General features: G+C 42.8%; 1 protein-coding gene across 1 annotated transcript in view; it reads right to left on the bottom strand.

Annotated features, from left to right (window-relative positions):
* The window catches only part of fhdc1 (FH2 domain containing 1), a 108,635-nt gene that overhangs the window by 65,916 nt on the left and 16,867 nt on the right, over window positions 1–25,852 (bottom strand). Inside the window, 2 exon segments of the mRNA XM_055646922.1 lie at window positions 6,119–6,180; window positions 13,762–14,401. Of these exon segments, the coding sequence (XP_055502897.1) occupies window positions 6,119–6,180; window positions 13,762–14,190 (491 nt within the window). The 5' untranslated portion in view covers window positions 14,191–14,401.

Raw genomic sequence — 25,852 nt, 5'->3', positions numbered from 1 at the left:
CTGATTACAATAATAAATGTCTGCCACTGTGACCTCTGCAGATTAAAGCAGCTGCCTTGGAAACATCTTCTCCAAAGTTATCATCTCTTAAATTCTGGGATCATAATCAGGACATAAACGACGCTTCAGGAATTGTGGGAAGAATACAAACACAGGAAGAGCTGATGGACAGGAGAGGAAACTGAGAGAATTCTTGGTTACTAGACAGACCACATGCACCAACAGCAAGGGAAGATGAAAGACAATGAACTCTCAGTTTAAATCTCTTCTAAGATTCGCTGTTGAGACGATAAGACGATCTTTGTCAGTTTGATTAATTAATCACTACCCGAGTGTGTACAGTAACATTTTCAGATAAGGAATCTGAAGCAAGAAAGGCATGTCACAACGGTTAAATTCAGATGCTCTGCCAGATGGCTGGGCAGAGAATCATACATCCAGCACAACTCTCTCCCACCGAGGCCCCGATAAACGGCTTATACCGTAAATCTTAAACACTGGATTGGATTTGACAAATCTCAGATTTTGAAACAAGTGCTGTTGATCTTTTTGTTAGACTTTGAGTGAAAGGCAAGTTTGAACCATGATAAATTTACAGTTCTTGTTTAGGTCACATCCTTTATTATCTTTTTTTACCTTTCCCATTTGCCATTATGCCTTAATTACAATGCTCTGTGGAAGTTTCTAAGTCACAGTCCATTGATGCAAAGAATGCGTAGAATTCTTTAGTGTCTCTTTTTAAATAATAGTTTTTTATTTCCCCTGATTGCAGATTTTTTTTTAAATTCGTTTGCTCCCAGTTTACTCAAGTGAAATATTCTTGCACCCTGGCACTGCACCATGGATTTTTAATTTTTTTTATTTTTATAATGGTGATTAAGTCATGGGGTTGTGACAGGAGGCTTCTGGATTACATCCATGATGAAATATTGCGAACCGTGCCAAAAAACAGTAATGACAAAGTTCAAGGGTTCTTCAAATCTGGTACTTTGCAGTACAGGAGAAATGGAGGAGGTTGTATGTGAAGTTGCCGTTCTTTATTTAGCTGTCATACTGATCATTGCCCATTTATTTTTATTTCCCCTCCACAACCTTCCCAATGCTGGCTCAAAGAGCATAGGACTCCTAATCTGAGGAAAGACATTCTTGCCATAGAGGGAGTACAGAGAAGGTTCACCAGACTGATTCCTGGGATGTCAGGACTTTCATATGAAGAAAGATTGGATAGACTTGGTTTGTACTCGCTAGAATTTAGAAGATTGAGGGGGGATCTTATAGAAACTTACAAAACTCTTAAGGGGTTGGACAGGCTTGATGCAGGAAGATTGTTCCCGATGTTGGGGAAGTCCAGAACAAGGGGTCACAGTTTAAGGATAAGGGGGAAGTCTTTTAGGACCGAGATGAGAAAAACATTTTTTTTACACAGAGAGTGGTGAATCTCTGGAACTCTCTGCCACAGAGGGTAGTTGAGGCCAGTTCAGTGGCTATATTTAAGAGGGGAGTTAGATGTGGCCCTTGTGGATCAGGGGGTATGGAGAGAAGGCAGGTACGGGATACTGAGTTGGATGATCAGCCATGAAGGGCCGAATGGCCTACTCCTGCACCTATTTTCTATGTTTCTATGTTTCTAGGACCAAGTGTGACCTTTGGAAGACACTACTAACCTTACATGGAATCAAAAAGCTGTTTTTAAGGTTAAGCTAGATTTCCAATGCATCAGCAATCAGACGTATAAAGAATTATGAATGTGTTTCGCAGAAGATTCTCAGACAAAAACTTCAGTACAAGCCATCTGAGAAAGAATGTGTTACTTTATATGGTGGCTTTCACATACCCCAGGATCTCTTTGAACCCAATGAAGGAGTTTTTTGAAATATCATCTCCGCGGCAAGGCAAGAATCGCATGATCCTATTTGTGCTGTTCATCGGAACTTGCTGTGCAAGTCAAAACAAGGCAATTCCTTTCAGGAAATGTTGCTTGAGGGAATGTACACTAGCTGGAGCATGCGGGAAAACTCTTCTTGGAAAAGATCGGTTACATTCAGCGAGGTGACAGGATCTGGCGATAACTTCCCAGCTGAAAGATGGCACCACCAGAAATGTGGCACGTCCATCACACCGCAGTGGAATTCAGTGCTCAGTGGCCCAGATCCAGTGCTCTGTGGCCCAGATCCAGTGCTCTGTGGCCCAGATCCAGTGCTCTGTGGCCCAGATTCAGTGCTCAGTGGCCCAGATTCTGTGCTCAGTGGCCCAGATTCTGTGCTCTGTGGCCCAGATTCTGTGCTCTGTGGCCCAGATTCTGTGCTCTGTGGCCCAGATTCTGTGCTCAGTGGCCGAGATCCAGTGCTCTGTGGCCCAGATCCAGTGCTCTGTGGCCCAGATTCTGTGCTCTGTGGCCCAGATCCAGTGCTCTGTGGCCCAGATCCAGTGCTCTGTGGCCCAGATCCAGTGCTCTGTGGCCCAGATCCAGTGCTCTGTGGCCCAGATTCTGTGCTCTGTGGCCCAGATCCAGTGCTCTGTGGCCCAGATTCTGTGCTCTGTGGCCCAGATCCAGTGCTCTGTGGCCCAGATTCTGTGCTCTGTGGCCCAGATTCTGTGCTCTGTGGCCCAGATCCAGTGCTCTGTGGCCCAGATTCTGTGCTCTGTGGCCCAGATCCAGTGCTCTGTGGCCCCGATTCTGTGCTCTGTGGCCCAGATCCAGTGCTCTGTGGCCCAGATCCAGTGCTCTGTGGCCCAGATTCTGTGCTCTGCGGCCCAGATTCAGTCCTGACCTTGGATGCTGTTTGTGGGAAGTTCAGACCTTTGTTTTCCTTTTGACATCACGTGCATCACGCTAGGCGGCTCAGATTCCCTCTCGCATCCAACGGAAATGCTCGAATGTTACTCACTCACTTCTTTCTATGTTCCCGATGTTTGGGGAGTCCAGAACCAGGGGCCACAGTTTAAGCATGAGGAGTAAACCATTTAGAACGGAGACGAGGAAACACTTTTTCTCACAGAGAGTGGCGAGTCTGTGGAATTCTCTGCCTCAGAGGGTGGTGGAGGCAGGTTCTCTGGATGCTTTCAAGAGAGAGCTAGATAGGGCTCTTAAAAATAGCGGAGTCAGGGGATATGGGGAGAAGGCAGGAACGGGGTACAGATTGCGGATGATCAGCCATGATCACATTGAATGGCGGTACTGGCTCGAAGGGCCAAATGGCCTACTCCTGCACCTATTGTCTATTGTTACTAAGAATTGCTCTGGCATAGGTGAGGGAGAGGAGGATCAGGGTAAAGCATGTGAGGAAGAACAGGATACAGAGAAAGCAGAATGCGACTCTGAGAGATGGCATAGACTTAGATGGGTCAAATGGTTCCCTTCCATATCATGACAAAATCCAAACAATGTATGGGACTACCTCTTTAACTAAACTTATTTTTCAGGAATATTTTAGAGGAGAATGAAGCAAAGAGATTCAAGTAAGGAATTTCCAGAACTTATCTTCTAGTCAGATGGAAGTAAAGCCTTTGACATAACAATGAAAATTAATTATAAGTAAGAAGCCATAAACCGGGGGAGCACACATCTTTGAAAAGCTCCATGGTTAGACATAGGAAATGGTGCGACCTTAGAGGGCTTAGAAATGGTGGACATGACGATCAGGAATTTAACTTGGAGCCCTTCCTGAACCATCAATCAAAGTGATTCTGTGAGCACGTGGGTGGATAGGAATGGCAAGTTAGGAAGGGAGTGGCACCAGCAATGGCTACCTCGCCAACAGTCTGTCTGTCCCTTCCTGTCCCTTCCTTCTTGTTGTTTAAATAGTATGTGTTAAATGTATGTTTTTTGTGTTCTTTAGCTTGTTTTATGTAGGGGGGGGGTTGGGGGAAACTTTTTCTAATCTCTTACCTCGACAGAGATGCTATTTTAATTCTGTCCGCACTGCGGCCTAACATCGAGGAGTTGGCGGCTTTAGCTGGAGTCCGATTTCGAGAGCTCCATCGTGGGTACCTGGAGGACCTACCATCGTGGAGTCCGCAAACCCTTTGCCAGGGATCGTCCTCGGAGCTCCAACCACGATTGCCTGTGGACTTAACATCACGGAGCTCACGGTCTCTGGTCAGAGACCGATTTTCGGGAACTCCAAGCCGCTGGATTTTTGACTGCCCCAACGCGGGAGCTTCGATCCCCCCCGAATACGGGTGGTTCGACTGCTCCGACCGCGGGAGAATAAAGAGGAAGAAGATTGGACTTTTTTGCCTGTGTCATCAATGTGAGGAATGTGGGGAATCCACTGAGGTGGATGTTTATGTTCATTTTTATGTAGTTGTGTGCATAAATTTTTTTTTCCATAATGACTGTATGGTAATTCGCATATCAGTGTACCTTAATTGGTACACCTGACAATAAGAGACCTTTGAAACCTTTGGGTGCCAAAATAACTTTAAACGGCCAGTGATCAAACGAGAGCTTCACTCGAAAACCCTTAGAAACATAGAAAATAGGAGTAGGCCATTCGGCCCTTCGAGCCTGCACCTCCATTCAATATGATCATGGCTGATCATCCAACTCAGTATCCCGTACCTGCCTTCTCTCCATACCCCCTGATCGCTTTAGCCACAAGGGCCACAACCAACTCCCTCTTAAATATAGCCAATAAACTGGCCTCAACTACCTTCTGTGGCAGAGAATTCCAGAGATTCACCACTCTCTGTGTGAAAAAAGATTTCCCCCTTATCCTTAAACTGTGACCCCTTGTTCTGGACTTCTCCAACATCGGGAACAATCTTCCTGCATCTAGCCTGTTCAACCCCTTAAGAATTTTGTAGGTTTCTATAAGATCCCCCCTCAATCTTTTAAATTCTAGATTCTAAATCCTTCAGGGATGTTTGTTTGCTAGTTTGTCTGGAGTAAATGGATTCACTATGTAAGACAGACCTCCAAGGTAACGATGAACTAGGTGTAACATAGAAACATAGAAATTAGGTGCAGGAGTAGGCCATTCGGCCCTTCGAGCCTGCACCGCCATTCAATATGATCATGGCTGATCATCCAACTCAGTATCCCGTACCTGCCTTCTCTCCATACCCTCTGATCCCCTTAGCCCCAAGGGCCACATCTAACTCCCTCTTAAATATAGCCAATGAACTGGCCTCAACTACCCTCTGTGGCAGAGAGTTCCAGAGATTCACCACTCTCTGTGTGAAAAATGTTTTTCTCATCTCGGTTTTAAAGGATTTCCCCCTTATCCTTAAGCGGTGACCCCTTGTCCTGGACTTCCCCAACATCGGGAGCAATCTTCCTGCATCTAGCCTGTCCAACCCCTTAAGAATTTTGTAAGTTTCTATAAGATCCCCTCTCAATCTCCTAAATTCTAGAGAGTATAAACCAAGTCTATCCAGTCTTTCTTCATAAGACAGTCCTGACATCCCAGGAATCAGTCTGGTGAACCTTCTCTGCACTCCCTCTATGGCAATAATGTCCTTCCTCAGATTTGGAGACCAAAACTGTACGCAATACTCCAGGTGTGGTCTCACCAAGACCCTGTACAACTGCAGTAGAACCTCCCTGCTCCTATACTCAAATCCTTTTGCTATGAAGGCTGAAGATGTCTGGAGCTTAGGAACTGGTAGCTGTAGGCTATCAGCAAGCTTCAAATGATAGTTCCAGGGCTTCGGGTAAGCTAAGATAATTGCAGGTGATCAAATGGCTGCATTCAGCACCGTGAATGAATTGACTTGATACGACTGAAAAGGATGATATATCAAGATGATACTGTTGTAGATGTCAATGATTACAGGGAAAACTTCTTAAGTCTTTTACAGAATTATAGGTAGTGAGTTTTAAACTCAGATCAAGGCATTAATTTGGTGCTCTGGGGCACAAGAATATTAACTTGTAACAATATTCCTCTAGTTTCGTAAGATGATCCCTAAAAATGGACTTTTCTGGGATTTCAGATCTTATCCAATATATTAAAATTACTGGTAAATGCAAAACAAAAATAAGAGTATTTCGTCTAATACCCACCTCCTAAAGTTTAAGCAAAATATTTGGTACACTTTGTGGCAGATTAGCAAGGATCCAAGCTGCACAGGAAAAAATAAAACATATTGCAGAGGTTCAAAAGAGTCATACCTTTTGAATTGTTTCAGAAATATTCCAATGTTCATGCTTCTTTTTGAATCTAAAATATTAATCTGTAATGGAGGGATAAAATAAGTCAGAACAATAAAATATTATTGTACTAGAATTCTATTTGCCATTTATAAATACAAGGGAGACATGATCGAGAGAATGGCCTGCATCCAATGAAACAATAAAGACATTAGACCAAAGTAATTGTATTGAATTGTGCAATGTAGTTATAACATATATATAGTGCCAACTAAAACGAATGCATAGATTGTAGTTTAGTTTTATTTAGTTTAGAGATATAGCGTGGAAACAGGCGCGTGGGCTTACCGAGTCCGCACCGACCAGTGATCTTCGCGCATTAACACTATCTTACATACAATAGGGACAATTTACATTTATACCAAGCCAATTAACCTACATACCTGCACGTCTTTGGAGTATTGGAGGAAACTGAAAATCGGAGAAAACCCACGCGGTCACGGGGAGAACGTACAAACTCTGTACAGACAGCACCCGTAGTCGGGATCAAACCTGGCTCTGTGGCACTGCAAGCGTTGTTAATACCCCTGTCCCACTTAGGAAACCTGAACGGAAACCTCTGTAGACTTTGCGCCCCACCCAAGGTTTCCATGCGGTTATTGGAGGTTGCAGGTAGTGGAAGCAGGTAGGGAGACTGATAAAAACCTCCGGGAACCGCACGGAAACCTTGGGCGGGGCGCAAAGTCTCCAGAGGTTTCCGTTCAGGATTCCTAAGTGGGACATGGGGCATAAAAAGGCAGCAACTCTACCACTGCGCCACATTGCCGCTCCATAGTTGACAACTATGCCTAAGGTGAATGACGTGTGTTGGCACAAAACTTCAAGTCAGGCAGCGCATGAATTTGTAAACAAAATCTGATTAACTTGTCTCCGACAGTTGCCTTTTATTAAAAAAAACATTTGGCATTCCCCCAAGTTCTCAATTTTAATTATGTTGTCCTTCCTTATTTATTTTTCTTACAGGATAGCCCAAAAATGAGCCATGGTAAAAAAAAACCTTGGGGTAAAGACACAAACCTTGAGTGACTTTGAAATGTCAGTCATCTCTGCTGCAGAAGCGGCAAGAGGGTGCTGCTTATACAAAACATTCCTCAATCTTTGAGCCGTTTTCTTTCCTATAATAAGGTAATCACTGCACTAAGTAATTTGCTTAAAACAAAGCACCAGCAGGAAATCCCACAATTATAAACTGAAATAGAGAATTATGTATTTTTGTTGGGGGGAGATTGTAATTTTGTTAGAACGCTGGTTTTAATTTGACACATTCTTCAAGTTGCTTCCAATCGGGCTAGGAATAACATTTGCAATTTTACCAATTATAATTTAGATTTAGGAGGTCATTTAAAAATAATGTTTTCTTCCCCACAGAGGAGAGCTACACTTCTATTTGTGCAATGCTTCCTAGCTCTTCTTCAATGCAGGTTTGATAAGCAAGATAGGGTACATGTGAGATAAAAGGCAGCTGAGAATGTTTTCTTTGCAAATGTAATCAGTTTGTGTCCTCCCTCCTCATTTAACAATCGGGTGAATAAGTCTCCTTAAAAAAGTCGCCACCACTAAAATGACAAGAACTTCAAAAAACACCTCCACTAAAGTGACAAGAACCGGCATGAGCATGGTAGGTGGCATTAACGTTTATAGGTGATATCCAATTTGATATTCTTGCCGATTGAGAAACATCGCAGGAAACATTTGCGGGAAAAATCCATCAAGTCACTGAGGCAGGAGACATTGTAAAAATAATCAGTGAGAAGGATTCACTTCCAGTTACAACTTGTAGGATTGACCTGTGTAAACAAACTAACTACATCAAAGTTTTAGGTGCCCAAGCAAAAACAAGACATTGGAACCACGAGTTATCCCAAGGGTGTGGTAGAGCTCAAGAGAGAGAGAATGGCCTGTTCTCGCTCTTAAATCACTGACAGGCATTTAAATACCAGTCTGAAATCAGATGTCCTTCCACTCACTCTCACCACAGTAATTCTCCAGGGAACAGGAGAGAATTATCGGAGCCACTTAGTGTTTACGCTACATCAGTCGGCATTCTAGGGACCTCCTGCTTATGTTGTGAAAAGAGATCGGGAGAATTCCCTTCACTTCCCCTGCCCCACTCCCACATTTAGTTTCAGGACCACCAACATTTTCTGCAACTGAGTTACTCCAGCATTTTGTGTCCACCTTTAATTTAAACCAGCATCTGCAGTTCTTTCCTCCCCACCTAATCTTAAATCATCACTTCATCCAGTGGGCAACATTCAGTTAAAAACAATGTGGAGTTCTCAGAGCAACATATATGCTGTAGAATAAATATAATTTAACTGCAATAGTGCCGTTTTCAAAGGAAGTCTGTTAAATAAACCATGACACTTATTGTTATTTCCTAATTAGCGTCACCTTATAGGGCACAACGTATTGGAAAACCTTGAGAACCTTAATGAGCCTACCAGGTCAAGGATGTAATGGGATAATCATTTTAACACATGACTCACTTTGTTTAAAAATGTGCGATGTATGCACACTCAGTACATGTATACTGAACCAATTGCAGAGTTGGAGACCGTGAATTTTCATTCTCCTTTTCCTTTCCCATTATGTTCAGCTCCACAATTATTCTCCCAGTTCATCCTCTGGCACACTTAATCCTTTTCCCCAACATTGTTACTCCTTGTGCAAGCGACATCTAGGCAGCTTTTCCCTTATCTGCATTCTAACCCCCTTCACCATCTTTTTCTCTCGTTCAAATTTGCTTAGTCCTGATCTCCCCAGCCCTGCAGCTCCAGCATATTATGAAGGGCCAGTAACCAAACAGTGGGACTTAGACTACAAATATTGGAATAGCGTCGTGCCTTTTTAAAGCCAGCCATTGTAGGTCAATGGTGAGAAATGTAATTGGTGCAAGGGTGAGAAAGAAAGTTTACCATGTTTATGAAACTCCATTCAGCAGCCAATTCACCTCAATGCTAGTAACATGAGCTTCAATCTGAAGGTCACATTTCAACCAGTTAAAACAAATACTCCAGGGGAAAATTTTGTTTTTTAAAAGAGAAACATAAAAAAGCAATAATTACACCTAATGTACAAAAACAGTCCGAAAAGACTTGGTTGCTAACTTTTACCACATTTTTTCATTTCCCTGCCCTTTCTTAATCTATCCGAGTCCCCGATTGGCAGGGAATTCCTCTTAAACCTTTACCACTTTATGCTGCCCCAGGGAATTGTCAGATAGCTTGTACTCCAACTCCCACACTGGCCTCCCTCCTTGCTGAGCCCCCCTACGAAAATTAGGAATTCAAGGCCAGAGAGCAATGAATTCACACTGAAGTAATAAACTTATTTTAAACTCACACTAAAATAAACTTATTGTCTCACCCTTGCACCAATTACATTTCTCATACTTTGCACCAGAATGCATAAACGCACACCTGCGCTTTGCGGTAGGTAGAGAGAAATTGTTTTAATTGTATACGTTTTAGTTGTACATCCCAACTTCTGAGTATAGAAGTTGGGATGTAATGTTAAAATTGTACAAGGCATTGGTGAGGCCAATTTTGGAGTATGGTGTACAATTTTGGTCGCCTAGTTATAGGAAGGATGTCAACAAAATAGAGAGAGTACAGAGGAGATTTACTAGAATGTTGCCTGGGTTTCAGAAACTAAGTTACAGAGAAAGGTTTGAACAAGTTAGGTCTTTATTCTTTGGAGCGCAGAAGGTTAAGGGGGGACTTGATAGAGGTCTTTAAAATGATGAGAGGGATAGACAGAGTTGACGTGGATAAGCTTTTCCCACTGAGAGTAGGGAAGATTCAAACAAGGGGACATGACTTGAGAATTAAGGGACAGAAGTTTAGGGGTAACATGAGGGGGAACTTCTTTACTCAGAGAGCGGTGGCTGTGTGGAATGAGCTTCCAGTGAAGGTGGTGGAGGCAGGTTTGTTTTTATCATTTAAAAATAAATTGGATAGTTATATGGACGGGAAAGGTATGGAGGGTTATGGTCTGAACGCAGGTGTATGGGACTAGGGGAGAATACGTGTTCGGCACGGACTAGAAGGGTCGAGATGGCCAGTTTCCGTTCTGTAATTGTTATATGGTTATATGGTTATATTGTCTGACCGCCCTATGGTCTTTTTGCGGTTCTCAATTATAAAAGTCTGTTCCCACAAAGAGCCTTGCCAGATGGACAGCTGGATTGCAAACTGAGCATCTGGATGGCCATACTTTATTTTGAAAAACCCGATTCTGAAGCGATTAACTTTAATGACCAGTGAACGAGGAGCACCATAACTTGGGTTAAGTGTTCTTCTCTACATCTTGCCAGTTCTCTAGATGGCCAAGATTGCCTGTGGACAGAGTCACCATGATCATTTTATTTTTTTATTTTTTTTGCAAAAGTGGATTGGAGCTCAGTTGCTGGCAATTCCTAGAAATTGTGCATTACTGGGGCCAACTTCTTTTTTTAAAAGAAAAACGATGGCTCACAAATCAATCTCGGTACATTACCTTCACATTAATGCTATTGAAATATCATTGAAGTGCCAGAGTTGTGTATAGGTGAGTGCTACTGGGGGAATATTGTGTTGGGGGGAGGGGGGCCCCAACGGGTCCACGCTTGGTCTCGTTCAGGGGTGTCAAACTCATTTTAGGTCACAGGCGAGATTGGGCAAAATGCGTCTTCATGCGGGCCGGGTCAGTTGTCCACATGCGAACGCATGCGCAGATGCTCCCACTACTTTTGTTGCCTTTGTGATTTCAACCTGCTCTCATGTGCCTCAGTCTCTGCTATAACTACAAAGTGGTTCACTTTGCGGATTTTGTTTCTTACGAAGAAGATTGCCGAGCAAGCATTACTTTTATGATTGGTATTAACTTGCAGTCAGTCGTGGGATACAAGAAAGTTGTGATGAGAGAGAGAGAGAATAAAAGATGCTATTTTGGCTAGGATTGTTTTGGGAGCCGCACCCTCTTCCATTGAAATAAACCATTGAAATAGAACATTAGCAGACACAAATGTAGACCTAACGAAACAAATTGTTGATTCGTTACGTCTACTTCCCCGCCACCATTCCGGGTTGAGGCCTCTCTCCCGGACAATACGGGTTTCTGGGACAATCGGGAGACTGGGATGGGCCTAGAATAGAGACACTTTGTGTCAGCTGACCTCTCTGCTCGGCCATGCTGCTCCACCGTGTGAAGAGAAAAGTATCCACCACACACCCTGCAGCGCACCGCTACAATGTTGTTTCTTTCCTCACAGCATTCGAACCCAGACTCTCCACGCCACATAACACAACCCCGCTCAGCTCCCTCCTCGTTGGACACAGCTGACTGCCCAGAGGGTGGTAACCACCCTTCTATTATTGGACCAGCCTGGTGTCAGTCACGTGGTTCTTGGTCCTCCAAAACATTCCAAATGGAATTTCAACTGGAGATGGTACCTCATGGTGGTACCCCATCTCCCCCCTCCCCCCCCCCACCTCTCTCCCCCCCCCCTCCTCCTCCCCCTCCCCACCCCCTCCTCCCCCTCCCATCTCTCCTCCTCCCCTCCCCCTCTCCCCTCACCTCTCCTCCTCCTCCCCACCCCCTCCCCCTCCTCCTCCCACCCCCCCCCTCTCTCTCCCCCACCCCCCTTCCCTCTCTACCCCACCCCCTTCCCTCTCTCCCTCCGCCCCCTTCCCCCTACCCCTCTGTCCCTCTTCCACCTCTCCCCCTACCCCTCCCTCCCCACATGGGATGTCGGCCAGACCATTTGTCTGACCCTCCCCACCGAGCGGCATCTGCGGTTGGTGTGGTCGGCTCCGGGGGATGCCCGGACCCCCCCGACATCGAGGACATCTGCACCGTGGACAGCTGTAGCCCGCGGCATTGGGGAAATCATCCCACGGTAGTTTAAAACCCCTGGTCCAGTTTACCACCATTTCTCTTGGAACCCCCAGCAACCTATCGCGGAGCCCTAGTGTTCCGGGGATCCCCGGCTGAGAAACGCTGCACTAGAGGGTACAGCTTTAAGGTAAGAGGAGCAAAGTTTAAAGGAGATGTGTGGGGCAATATTATTTTTCACATAGAGAGTGGTGCACGGTGGAGGAGGCAGATATACGACAGGAGGCTACGATAAGAGGCTTCTAAATAGTCACATACTGTAGATATGTAGGAAATGAAGGGATATGGATGGTGTTGAGGCAGAGGAGATTAGTTGAACCTGGCACCGTGTTCGGTGTGAATATCGTGGGCTGAACCACCTGTTCCTGTGCTGTACTGTTCTATGTTCTAGCTAGGGCAGACGGTCAACATCTGATAGACGCCGTGCGCAATCAGTACATTTGAAATGTAATAACATTATCCAGCATTCTGACTGGGCAGTGGATGAAAATCAATTCACTCTTTGGCATAACCAATAGCATTCTCTGATATCATGTTAGGAACCTCTGCCAAACCAAAATACATATCCTGATTCATTGAATTGTTATTCAAATATTGAACTATAAACATTTTAAAAAGGCGGTGGCAAATGAAATTTGGAAATTTCAGATGGACACACGTTCCTTGGTCATTTAACTTAAATATAGACATATCGATCGATAAAATAACAAGTGTATATCGACAGATAACCAAATCAGCACAGATCATTTAGATACATTGCTGAGCAGTTGGTTAAGGGACATAGATGAGGGCTTGACAAGAGATCAGCTGGTTTTTGAGAGAATAATGCAGCAGGAACTTAAAAAGGGAGTGAACATATGTAAAACAAAAATCATTTGTCCATAAAATGTTAATTTCTCCTTTGCAAAGCTGATAGTTCCTCTAAATAGTTTAAACATTTGTCATTTTCCATTTGTATGCGCAAATTATTCAAACAGTTCAATATTTCAAATGGTCAGAATTCATACAATTTTAATAAAATATTTTAAAAATTGATCATTTTTAAGTCCCCCCCAGTTTGCCAGTCACTGGTTGATTACAAAAAAAATCTAATCAATTGCTATATGTTTCTTAAATGATGTATAAAATTAAAATTAAAATAACACACATAGAAATGCTGGCAACACTCCGCAGATCAGGCAGCATCAGTAAAGCAAAAACAACTTTACATTTTTCATTCAAAAACCTCTCACCCTTTCTGACCTGCTGAGTATTTCCAGCATTTTCGTTTTTTTATCCTAAGAGGTCTCAACGTGCTTTAGCGAAAGAGAGGAACTTTGATGCACTGCCACTGTTGCAAATCATGGAAACATACTGTAGGAAGCAGTTCTACAGAACAAGACCCCATCAGGAAAAAAATCCCATAAAAGAACTAAGTACTAATCTCTGCCAGCGATATTGATGGGGAGATAAATATCACAATTTTTTTTTTTTAAAGCAATTTTTCAGAATATTGCCTTGGGACCCGTTATGCCACCTTGGGATGCGAGCTTTCACTGCCAACTCTGTGGGATCTACCCAATACTGCACTGGGTCATGTGTTAATGCCTCTGGAAATGGAACTGAAACTGGCAATCTTCAGAAAGTCAGAAATTAGAACGTTATCACAGAACAAAGTTTGGCAAGTAATTTGAGAACAATTCAAACCCAGCAATAAAGCACATAGAAAATGTATAATCTTATTTTACCTCTTTGCTGCTGCTTTTAAATGAGGATCTTGAATTTGCCGTGCCAAATTTATTTTTAGCGTCATCTTTCTGACCAAACAGCTCCTCAATAGTCCGAGTATCAATCTTGTATGAGTGCTCTTTTGCGCTAATGGTCCAAATATTTGTTTTTCCACGAATGTGCTCCTCGGGGATGGTCTTCCAGAAGAAACTGCGGATTCGTTTTTGGTGCCCGGCCCGGGAGCCCGATGCTGGATGTGGCGGAGGGGGAAGTCCAGGCGGTAGAGGGGGAGGAGGTGGTGGAGGTGGGGGCGGAGGTGGAGGTGGAGGAGGAGGAGGTGCTGGAAGTGAAGGCGATGCTGTTGGTGCTTCAGTGATCAAACCGGAGACTGATGGAGAAGTGGCATTCTCTTTGTCATTTACAAACGACAGGCAACTCATCACTTGCATTGTAATCCAAGAGAAGAAAAAATAATTTCGGCTTTTTCCACCCCCTTGTAAGGTCGTTCAAGGCTGGGGCTAATTCACGGCCATTGTTCCAACATTTGCCGATAAACTCATCTCATTCACCGGATTTTCTACATACAATCCACCGAAGAGCATAGTGTCCCGGAGTACTCATATTTTATCATTGTTCATCCATCCACCAAAGCACCAGAACCTGTTAATCAAAACAAAAACTCTCCATGTTAGATAATGGAACAACCAAATAGCACAAGTGTATCTCTTGCAAAAACTGATTATTTAACTTGTTACAAAGGGTCTTGTTTTTTTTTTTGGGTGGGTGGATGAGGAGTAAACACGGGCGAGGTCTCCCATCCAATGCATTTACCAAAGTACTTGAACTAGAAAGGGAAAATGCAGGAGACACTCAGCTGGTCAGGCAGCAACCGTGGAAGGAGAAACAGAATTAACGGCAATCAGATGCTGACTGACCTGCTGAGTGTTGTCAGCACTTTCTGTGTTTTTTTTATTTCAGATGCCCAATGTTTGCAGTTCTTTGATTTTCAAAAATGTTTTGCCGAAATTTCACGTAGCTACATAAATCAACGATAAAAACAGTCAAATGTAAGCAGCTTCAAAATCGTGGATGCAAAGATGTTCTCTCTCTGATTTCTTTAATGCAGACTTTACATGCAGACTTTTACATATTGGATGTACCTTCATAACTCACCTTTTCCCTGTGAAGGAAACATGAATGGAGATAACCATTGGGCAATTTGCTTTTGGGATCCTGGAATGCAATCCAGCATGTATGCCTAAGACACTGAGGCATTGAGCAGAATTAATTGGAAAGCATTTTGTATTAGGCAATGGATAATGTGCTTATTATTGCAAGAGGTTACCCTACTTCTCATCAAGTTTACATCTGCTAATTATGTACAGATGACAGATCATATCTGGTACATTCTACAACCCCAGTTATGCCCCTGTCCCACTTAGGAGACCTGAACGGAAACCTCTGGAGACTTTGGGTCCCACCCAAGGTTTCCGTGCGGGTTCCCGGAGGTTTTTGTCAGTCTCCCTACCTGCTTCCACTACCTGCAACCTCCAGCAACCAGCTGCCACCTCCGGGAACCGCACGGAAACCTTGGGTGGGGCGCAAAGTCTCCAGAGGTTTCCGTTCAGGTTTCCTAAGTGGGACAGGGGCATTAGGATCCAACCACTTGACAAAGTGGAGAGTTCTAAATTATTTATTTTTGTAACACATGAACAACATTGAAAAAACTCTCTACTGAATGGGAACAGAATGATAAGTTCAATATTAACATTTATCAAATATCCGTGACAAGATAATGCTGTACTTGAAGGGAGTGTTGAGTTCGTAACCAAATTACATTAAGAAAAAGATATGAATTGTGCATACCAACTAGCATTCTCCTCACAAATAACTCTTAATTGCTTACATGAAAAATGATCAGTCTCTTTCAATATGAGAACAATGTTCTTTGTGGTAGGCAAGAAAGGGCGCAAGTTCCCACATGATTTATTTAATTGACAACAAGCTATAAGAGAGGGAGAGGGAGAGAAATGGGTTTATATACAGGCACTATAGAAAATACATAGTTCATGAGACAAGGATATTACATTACTCAAGCATTTTTTTAATGAAAGACCGGCATCTGCAGTATGGTTGTGAAAAGACAAGATCTATTTATTGAAGAATTTTCATTGAAAAAAATAGTATGAATTTTGATAAGTTGTAAATGAACCTTTTAAATCTCATGAATGTTTTTGAGTTCACAAACTAGTAACAAGAGCGTTGAAATTCCTCATTGAAGTTGCTCAGGCAGGGCTTCCTTTTATTAAACCATAAGATTCAGATTCAGATTCAATTTTAATTGTCATTGTCAGTGTACAGTACAGAGACAACAAAATGCATTTAGCATCTCCCTGGAAGAGCGACATAGCAAATGAATTGGTACTAAATGCTATACAGATGATCTTCAAGTTTACTCCAAATAATCAATTCCATTATTTTACCCACATGGTAAATTAATAATGTCTTCATGACTGTTCAGCCTATCATGTTACCTCTTTGAACACAGATACCATATTACCTTGCTTTCAACCCTCTTGTCCCAATGGTGTCAAGTGACATCTAAAACGATTGACACATTTCAACACGTACTAGTTAGTCACTGGAACACTTAACCAATGGCATCACTCCCACAACCCCAAGTCAGAGTAAAACTGTTGCAGAAGAAAAAGTTCCAGGGAGGAGCAATAAAGAAGATTCTCAGCCTTAAAAACCATCAATTAAGATTGACTTAGAAACTTGATGTACGGTGCCCTCCATAATGTTTGGGACAAAGACCCATCATTTGTTTATTTGCCTCTGCACTCCACAATTTGAGATTTGTAATAGAAAAAAATCACATGTGGTTAAAGTGCACATTGTCAGATTTCATTAAAGGCCATTTTTATACATTCTGGTTTCACCATGTAGAAATTACAGCTGTGTTTATACATAGTCCACCGCATTTCAGGGCACCATAATGTTTGGGACACATGGCTTCACAGGTATTTGTAATTGCTCACGTGTGTTTACTTGCCTCCTTAATGCAGGTATAAGAGTGATCTCAGCATCTAGTCTTTCCCCCAGTCTTTCCATCACCTTTGGAAACTTTTATTGCTGTTTATCAACATGAGGACCAAAGTTGTGCCAATGAAAGTCAAAGCAGCCATTATGAGTCTGAGAAACATGAATAACGCTTACTAATCACAAAGGGACTGGCAGGCCAAGGAAGACCTCCACAGTTGATGACAGAAGACTTCTCTCTATAATAAAGAAAAATCCTCAAACACCTGTCCGACAGATCAGAAACACTCTTCAGGAGCCAGGTGTGGATTTGTCAATGACCACTGTCCGCAGAAGACTTCATGAACAGAAATACAGAGGCTACACTGCAAGATGCAAACCACTGGTTAGCCGCAAAAATAGGATGGCCAGGTTACAGTTTGACAAGAAGTACTTAAAAGAGCAACCACAGTTCTGGAAAAAGGTCTTGTGGACAGATGAGACGAAGATTCACTTACATCAGAGTGATGGCAAGAGCAAAGTATGGAGGAGAGAAAGAACTGCCCAAGATCCAAAGCATACCACCTCATCTGTGAAACACGGTGGTGGGGGTGTCATGGCCTGGGCATGTATGGCTGCTGAAGGTGGTGGTGGCCGTCGGTAACGACGATGGCGGGTTGTGCAGTCTCGATGCAGGGAAGAGGGCTGCACAAAAACCTGTGTGTGAATGAGTTTAAGGTAGAGAACCTGTTGCACTGTAACAACCCCACCCTCTCTGGCCACAGATGTCAGTGTCCAGTGATATGAAAAATCATCACGGCTGGAGACTTCTTGGCTGCAGTGGATGGCCATGTCGTCTTTAGTGATCTGACTGGCCCTTAGCATTCCGCAGTGTGTTGCTGCGTCGCCTTTCCAGCCTTTGGTTCATAAAGATCTCTTCCGCCTGGTCCGCCAAAGCAGACTTCCCATGAAGGATGAGCATGTCCCACAGGTTGAACTGGGCTACATGGTACCCAGTTGCAAGGCTACGCCGTGACCTGACAGTACCTGCTGAAGGCACTGGTTCACTTATCTTCATTGATGATACAACTGCTGATGGTAGTAGTGTAATGAATTCTGAAGTGTACAGACACATCCAATCTGCTCAAGTTCAAACAAATGCCTCAAAACTCATTGGCCGGAGGTTCATTCCACAGCAAGACAATGATCCCAAACATATACTGCTAAAGCAACAAAGGAGTTTTCAAAGCTAAACAATGGTCAATTCTTGTGTGGCCAAGTCAATCACCCGATCTGAACCCAATTGAGCATGCCTTTTATATGCTGAAGAGAAAACTGAAGGGGACGAGCCCCCAAAACAAGCACAAGCTAAAGATGGCTGTAATACAGGCCTGGCAGAGCATCACCAGAGAAGACACCCAGCAACTGGTGATGTCCATGAATCGCAGACTTCAAGCAGTCATTGCATGTAAAGGATATGCAACAAAATACTAAACATGACTACTTTCATTTACATGACATTGCTGTGTCCCAAACATTATGGAGCCCTGAAATGGGGACTATATATAAACACTGCTGTGATTTCTACATGGTGAAACAAAAATGTATTAAAATGGCCTTTATTAAAATCTGACAATGTGCACTTTAGCCACATGTGATTTTTTTTTTTCTATTACAAATCTCAAATTGTGGAGTGCAGAGAGCAAATAAATAAATGGTGGGTCTTTGTCCCAAACATTATGGAGGGCACTGTGTTTGGTTTTGTTTAGATATGCAGTGCAGAAACAGGCCCTTCGGCCCACCGAGTTCACGCCGACCAGCGATCCCCAGAGATCCTGGAGAAAACCTCACAGGGAGAATGCACAAACTCCATACAGACAGCACCTGTAGTAAGGATTGAACCTGGGTCTCTGGAGCTGTTCGGCAGCAACTCTGCTGGTGATGAAGGTTTTGCTGACACCATCATGAACCACAACTCCTGAACCCCATCAACCTTGGTGAAAGGCATCTTTAATTCATCTCCCAAAATTAACAGAATCACTTCCTTAGTTATATTCCCACATCATTTCCCTACCCCTCTACCAATAGTTGGTTTCACCCAGCAGGGCTTGCAAAACTTTACACATTTAATCAAATCTCCTCAGCCTTCTTAGTCACAAAGAAAACAAATGTAGCCTGGTCATTATCTCAATACTAAAATTCCACAGCCCCAGTAACATATGGTATTCATAAGTCTATTACATGTTCTCTAGTGCCTTCATATCCTTCTGTGTACACTGTGGTTATCAAATTACGTAACCTAGGTGTGGTCATACTGATGCATTAAACTGTTTAACATGACCTCCCTGTTCTTATATTGAATGCCGTGCCAATAAAAGCAAATATCCTTTTATGCCTTCACCTATTATGGTACCTGCAGAAATACATAGGCTCACACTACAAGATCATGTATTGTTTTAACGATCTTTCCCAGATCAAATTCTATCTGACACATCACCGATATTCTATTGCAGCGTACAATTTTCTTGGTGATAACAGCCAATTTTGGTATTATCCACAAGCTTCCTGAAATATAGAGGGCATGCAAAGTCCACAAGATACATACCAGTAAAAGCAGGAAGACATTCACTGAATTCTGTGGAAACCCACAGCCACTAAAACTTGCACTGATCATTACCATTTGGCTGGGATGCCAAATGTTCCCGAGTGGGAACATCTTGACCACCATTCTCTTTGGCTCCCTTAGGATTTTTTAATGTTTCAATAAGATCACCCGTCGTTCTGCCAACTCTCTCACCCGAGGAATTTCCTACCTAATCTATTTTGCTCAGTCCTCATCGCTATAATATCCTTTCTAAATAAATTGCCAAAACTATACATGGTAATTCAGGTACACAAAAATGCTGGAGAAACTCAGCGGGTGCAGCAGCATCTATGGAGCGAAGGAAATAGGCAACGTTTCGGGCCGAAACCCTTCTTCAGACTGATGGGGGGGGTGGGCGGAGAGAAGAAAGGAAAAAGGAGGAGGAGGAGCCCAAAGGCTGAGGGATGGGAGGCAGAGACAGACCTCCTTTTTCCTTTCTTCTCCCTGCCCACCCCCCATCAGTCTGAAGAAGGGTTTCGGCCCGAAACGTTGCCTATTTCCTTCGCTCCATAGATGCTGCTGCACCCGCTGAGTTTCTCCAGCACTTTTGTGTACCTTCGATTTTCCAGCATCTGCAGTTCCTTCTTAAACACATGGTATTTCAGGAGTGGCTTCATTCACTATTACCCTGTACAATAGTACTCCAACACTCATGCAATAAAGGGTAATCTGCCATTTGCCTTTCTAACTACTTGCTGCACCTGCTTGCTAATATATTATAATATACAATTAGTACACAAGACCACTTTGATTATTCTAAACCTGCAATCTTTCTGTTTTTAGATTCTCTTTTCAAAGTTTGTAACATCACAGGAGTATTGTGTGTGGTTCAGGTCACCCCGTTTGAAAGGATGTAGAGGCTTTGGAAAAGGTGCAGAGGAGGTTTACCAGAAAGATGCCTGGATGAGGGGTTATTAGCTGCAGGGAAAGGTCGAATAACATTGGGTTGACTTGGATTGTTTTCCTGATAGAAGTAGATAAAATTATGAGAGGCATAGATAAGGTAGAACCTAAGATAGAGAGCCCAAGCCCAAAATTATGAACAGGAGCAACGTGTGAGGCAAGGGATGCAGTTGGGGAGATAGGGTTTGATGAGGCCTGCTGCACCCGCTGATCATGACCACACCATCAAGGTCAATAACTCTCTTGTGGTACTGAGTCCACGCCCTAGGCATAACGATACCTGTTCATCGCAACTACCATTTCCCTGCACTGCCACTTCATTCTCTGTTTGTACAGTTCCCAGTCCTCCTTTGGGTACAAGAGGACTTGGGTCTCCAGAGATTTAATCAACACGAACAAGCTCAGCCTGATGCTAGCCACACATAAAATTGAGCACTGGGGTGTTGTGCCGAGGCCTGTAGCAGCGGCAACGTTACTGCTGATTGATCACTGAAATCACATTCATGAAATTGCAACGCAAGTTGCTTGTGGCTCTGCTGAGACCACACGGGAGTGCGGTATTCTACATACAAATTAGACTAAAAGACCACTAAACTAGTATTTGGTTGTTTCTGCCTCTTGCTCACCCATTAGTATTGGTTCTGATCTAGTCCACCATCTTTAGGGTTGCTGAACACAAAAACAAATTGTCAAGTGCTGTGTATTTTGCAAATTATCTTTATTTTTTTTCCCATTCAGTTTCTCATTTGGTTCCGTTTCCTGAGCTTGCTTTATATTGACCAAATTAACTGGAAAATGTCTTATACTACTGAACACATGTAAAACTTCAGTAAAATTAAATGTGTTTGGGTATTTTAAGAATAAGGATTAAGCCATCTAGAATTTCAGAATAAGGAGTAAGCCATTTAGAACGGAGACGAGGAAACACTTTTTCTCACAGAGAGTGGTGAGTGTGGAGTTCTCTGCCTCAGAGGGCGGTGGAGGCAGGTTCTCTGGATGCTTTCAAGAGAGAGCTAGATAGGGCTCTTAAAAATAGCAGAGTCTGGGGATATGGGGAGAAGGCAGGAACGGGGTACTGATTGGGGATGATCAGCCATGATCACATTGAATGGCGGTGCTGGCTCGAAGGGCCAAATGGCCTACTCCTGGACCTATTGTCTATAGTTCATAGAAATAACATCCCATAGTTGAAAAATCTGCTAATCCAGTGCCAAAGTCCCAGTGGTTCCTCCAGATTAGGAGATATTTCCTGCAGGGCCTTTTTAATAACACCCTAATTTTCCTTTTATTTTAACTTCATAGTTTCCTTTCCTTCCATTACTGATGGCACTATAACACTGAAAAATACTCCATTCAATTCATGCATGACTTTACTGCCTGAATGTGCCTTCCTGTCTAACTCAATAACTCCATTCCTACCAGGGCTTTCACATAACACTGTTCCACCTGCTCTCACATTTTAATGTGTTGGTCCATTTAAACTCTTGTTTGTTTTGACTCCGTTTATTGGTCAGGGAACATTATTTATTCCAAAGAAGGGACAAACTTTTGAAAGAGTCGGATTTTATATGTACTAAAGTGCTTTCGCATCTCCCATGTCCTTCTTTTTTACGACTGTTCCATTATCTCACGGAAATTCCCTCTTATAAGGGTATAGATCCATCTATTAGATTCATGCATCTCACACTTGGATCTGTTAAACCTAAACTCTCTGTGGTTGCTCAGCTAAACAAGAACGTTACAACTTTCACTTTAACTTTTACATTTACTACACCATGAGAATACCAGATCAATATCAGCATTGCTTTTTATGGCTCTTGTGATGCCATGAATCAAGGATCCATGCACATTATGCCTACTTCTTAAAACATAACCATATAACCTTATAACAATTACAGCACGGAAAACAGGCCATCTCAGCCCTTCTAGTCCATGCCAAACACTTATTCTCCCCTAGTCCCATGTACCTGCACTCAGACCATAACCCTCCATTCCTTTCCCGTCCATATACCTATCCAATATATTTTTAAATGATAAAATCGAACCTGCCTCCACCACTTCCACTGGAAGTTCATTCCACACAGCTACCACTCTCTGGCTAAAGAAGTTCCCCCTCATGTTACCCCGAGACTTCTGTCCCTTAATTCTCAATTTATGTCCTCTTGTTTTAATCTTCCCTACTCTCAATCGAAAAAGCTTATCCACGTCAACTCTGTCTATCCCTCTCATCATTTTAAAGACCTCTAACAAGTCCTCCCTTAACCTTCTGCGCTCCAAAGAATAAAGACCTAACTTGTTCAACCTTTCTCTGTAACTTAGTTGCTGAAACCCAGGCAACATTCTAGTAAATCTCCTCTGTACTCTCTCTATTTTGTTGACATCTTTCCTATAATTTGGCGACCAAAATTGTACACCATACTCCAGAATTGGTCTCACCAATGCCTTGTACAATTTTAACATTACATCCCAACTTCTATACTCAATGCTCTGATTTATAAAGGCCAGCACACCAAAAGCTTTCTTTACCACCCTATCTCCATGAGATTCCACCTTCAGGGAACTATGCAGTTATTCGTAGATCCCTCTGTTCAACTGCATTCCTCAATTCGTTACAATTTACCATATTTAAAAAAAAATTACTTAGATTTCCCCATTAAGATGATGGGAAGATATGATGGGGCACCAGAAACGTTGATCCTCGCAACACGAACATCTTGCCATTGGCAGAGGTGGAAATATCCCAGGGTGGAAATGTCAAAGGCTCGAGGGCATAACTTTAATGCGCATGGGGCAATTGATGAGTGGGGTGTTTTTTTTATGCAGAGTCTGCAACCTGCTGCCAGGTGTGGTGGTGGTTGTGGAGGCAGATACGATAATGGCATTTAAGAGGCTTTCGGATAGGCATGGGAAAATACAGGGAATGGAGGAATGTGGACCACATATAGGCAGAGGAGATTAGTTTTCAGTTGGCATCATGTTCAGCATGAACATTGTGGGCCGAAGGGTCATATCCTGTGCTTTACTGTTCTGTGCTCAATGTATCCGTAAAATGACATGGCCCACCAGTGGCAAATGCCCAGCAGCGACCACAGACAATGACAACAGTGAAAAACATAAGCTGCACTGGGCAGAACACATCACAGAATTGCTGTACAACCACTGGAAGAGGAAGCACAGCCCACAGACAAATGAACACAGTATTAATACAATGCCCAAAGGAAGAGAGCAGTGAAGCCATCAACATTGGGAAATGGGATATCTGCTGGCAAGAGTAACATTGCATGGAGAATTGCTAAAGTTAAACCCAATTGAGAAGCATCTTTTTTTATTCCACTGCTCACATTCTGAGAAGGGAATAGAGTACCAGAAGAATGGGGCTAAGGAGTTGCGGTGAAAACATCCAAGAAAGCACCACCTTTATGCAATGGTACACTCTTATGCAATGCTTGTGTTAGTGATCAAGCCCAAGCGTATATCAGAGGCTGTTAGCAGCATTCTCAGAATACAACCAAGGAAGTGGATGCAGAGACCAGACCGTGACAAAGATAATATAACAACCAAAATGACTTCATATTTGACTGGGATGGGCACATTGAGCTCAATGGCTTCCTTGTCTGAATTTTTTTTTTTTTTTTTTTAACAGCTATTTCCCCAATTTTACCATCAGCATTGATCACTTTGAGTGCAGTCTTGAAATCATTTCAGGAATGTGTTGAAGATGTGTCATGTCTGCAATTATCTTCACTATCTGGGTAATTTGTTGTAAAATTGAAGATATAGCGAGCTATGTCACATGGATATGAATTTGCAGATGAACCGTTGCTTTACTTTCATATACTCAAAAATACCTGGCACATTGCAGTCAGACTGCAAATTAACCACAAGAGAATCTTTAATATTGCTGCTCGTGAGCAGTGCGAACAGATGATCACATCCTCGCTAATAAAGAGTCAGGTGACCTGGAATGAGCCGGGACATCTGAAGCAGAATTAAAAAAAATAACAGCATGTTCAGTAGTTTAAATAAAGTCTGGAAATCGTCAAAACCTAAACTAAGCTTAAAAGCAAACTAAAGATTTATCAGAGTCTCATATTTTGAACAGCTGTCTCTTGTGCTAAATGCAGGAAATGACAATGTACATTACGTTCAAACAGTCTTTATTTCATAAATGGTGTCACAGAAAAATCCTCCCTATCTTGTATCTCAGAACTACCTTACAGACCTATTTTATGGTGCAACCAATGAGATATGAAAGCGTTGTTATTACCAGGAGGTATTGAGAATAGACTGATCACATGGTTTAGATGAACTGAAGACGTAGCGATGTAGACACTTGAAGGAAAACTAAAATGAGACCACCTGAAAAATACATGGATAAGTTGTGGAAGCTCTTGGCTGCCAAACCCGGGGTGCCACTGGAACCCTTGCCGGGGAAACACAGGGGTAGAAGAGCTTCATCACTGCCCAAAGCACCTGAAGCAAAATGGGCAGCAGGTAAATTTATGAATGAATGCAGAGTTTACCCAGTGACTAGACCAAGTGCAGACCCGTTGGGTCTGTTCCCGCAACGTGCGGTTGTGATTTGGACCAATTTGTGGCTTCCGCCAGCATGACAGCGCCAGGCCGGGTGGGGGGGGGGAAGTGGAGGAGAGCCGGGCGGCAGCAGCCGTTATGGTTGCGTGGGGGGGTGAAGGATTTTATTAAAAATGTGTACAGAAAAATGACTGAATTTAACGAGGAGTGGATAAGCAAATGTAAAAGTAAAATCGCTAGCGAAATGGTAAAAATGTTGGTGTTTATACGTCTGGTTTTCGCGGAGTAACGAATCAAAGGCAAAATCAAAATGACATACACACACACACCACACACACACACACACACACACACACACACACACACACACACACACACACACACACACACACACACACACACACACACCACACACACACACACACACACACACACACAGTTTTAAAAATATATATAGATATTCACAGAAAATGGTGTAAGTCTTTATAAATTCAAGTGCCACAATTTAAATATTTATTTTCACAAAATTGTGCTCATGACGATATTGTTCATGTTTCTTTGTAGTTGAAATGGATTGCAAATTTATAAAGCAAAAAATAATGCAATGGGAGGAACTCAATAGGCCAGGCAGCATCTGTGGAGAGAGAGAGAAATGGTCGGATATGTCGGGATTTGAAAGGCCCCAACACAAAACGTCATCTGTCCATTTCCCACTACAGATGCTGACCCCCAACCATTTGCTTTTGCATCTGTGGACTTTTGTATCTTACAAATGTTATAAAGATAGATTTCCAGAGTTTCATCTGGGAGATTCAAAACTCCAGAGTGTGAGAAGCCGTGGCTTGAAAGAAGGAAAAATACATCCATGTTTCTCTCTCCTTGCATCCTGCCTGATCATCCAGTTGTGATAGTCAATATTCTTCTTTGTACAGTGGATTTGATCAAAATGGCTCACTTGTTTTCCATGACATAATGTTTATTTATCCAATGGAACGAACGCATCAGCAAAC

The sequence above is a fragment of the Leucoraja erinacea genome, chromosome 1, assembly GCF_028641065.1.
Source record: "Leucoraja erinacea ecotype New England chromosome 1, Leri_hhj_1, whole genome shotgun sequence".
Taxonomy (NCBI): Eukaryota; Metazoa; Chordata; class Chondrichthyes; order Rajiformes; family Rajidae; genus Leucoraja; species Leucoraja erinaceus.
This window is presented reverse-complemented; position numbering and strand designations above follow the sequence as displayed.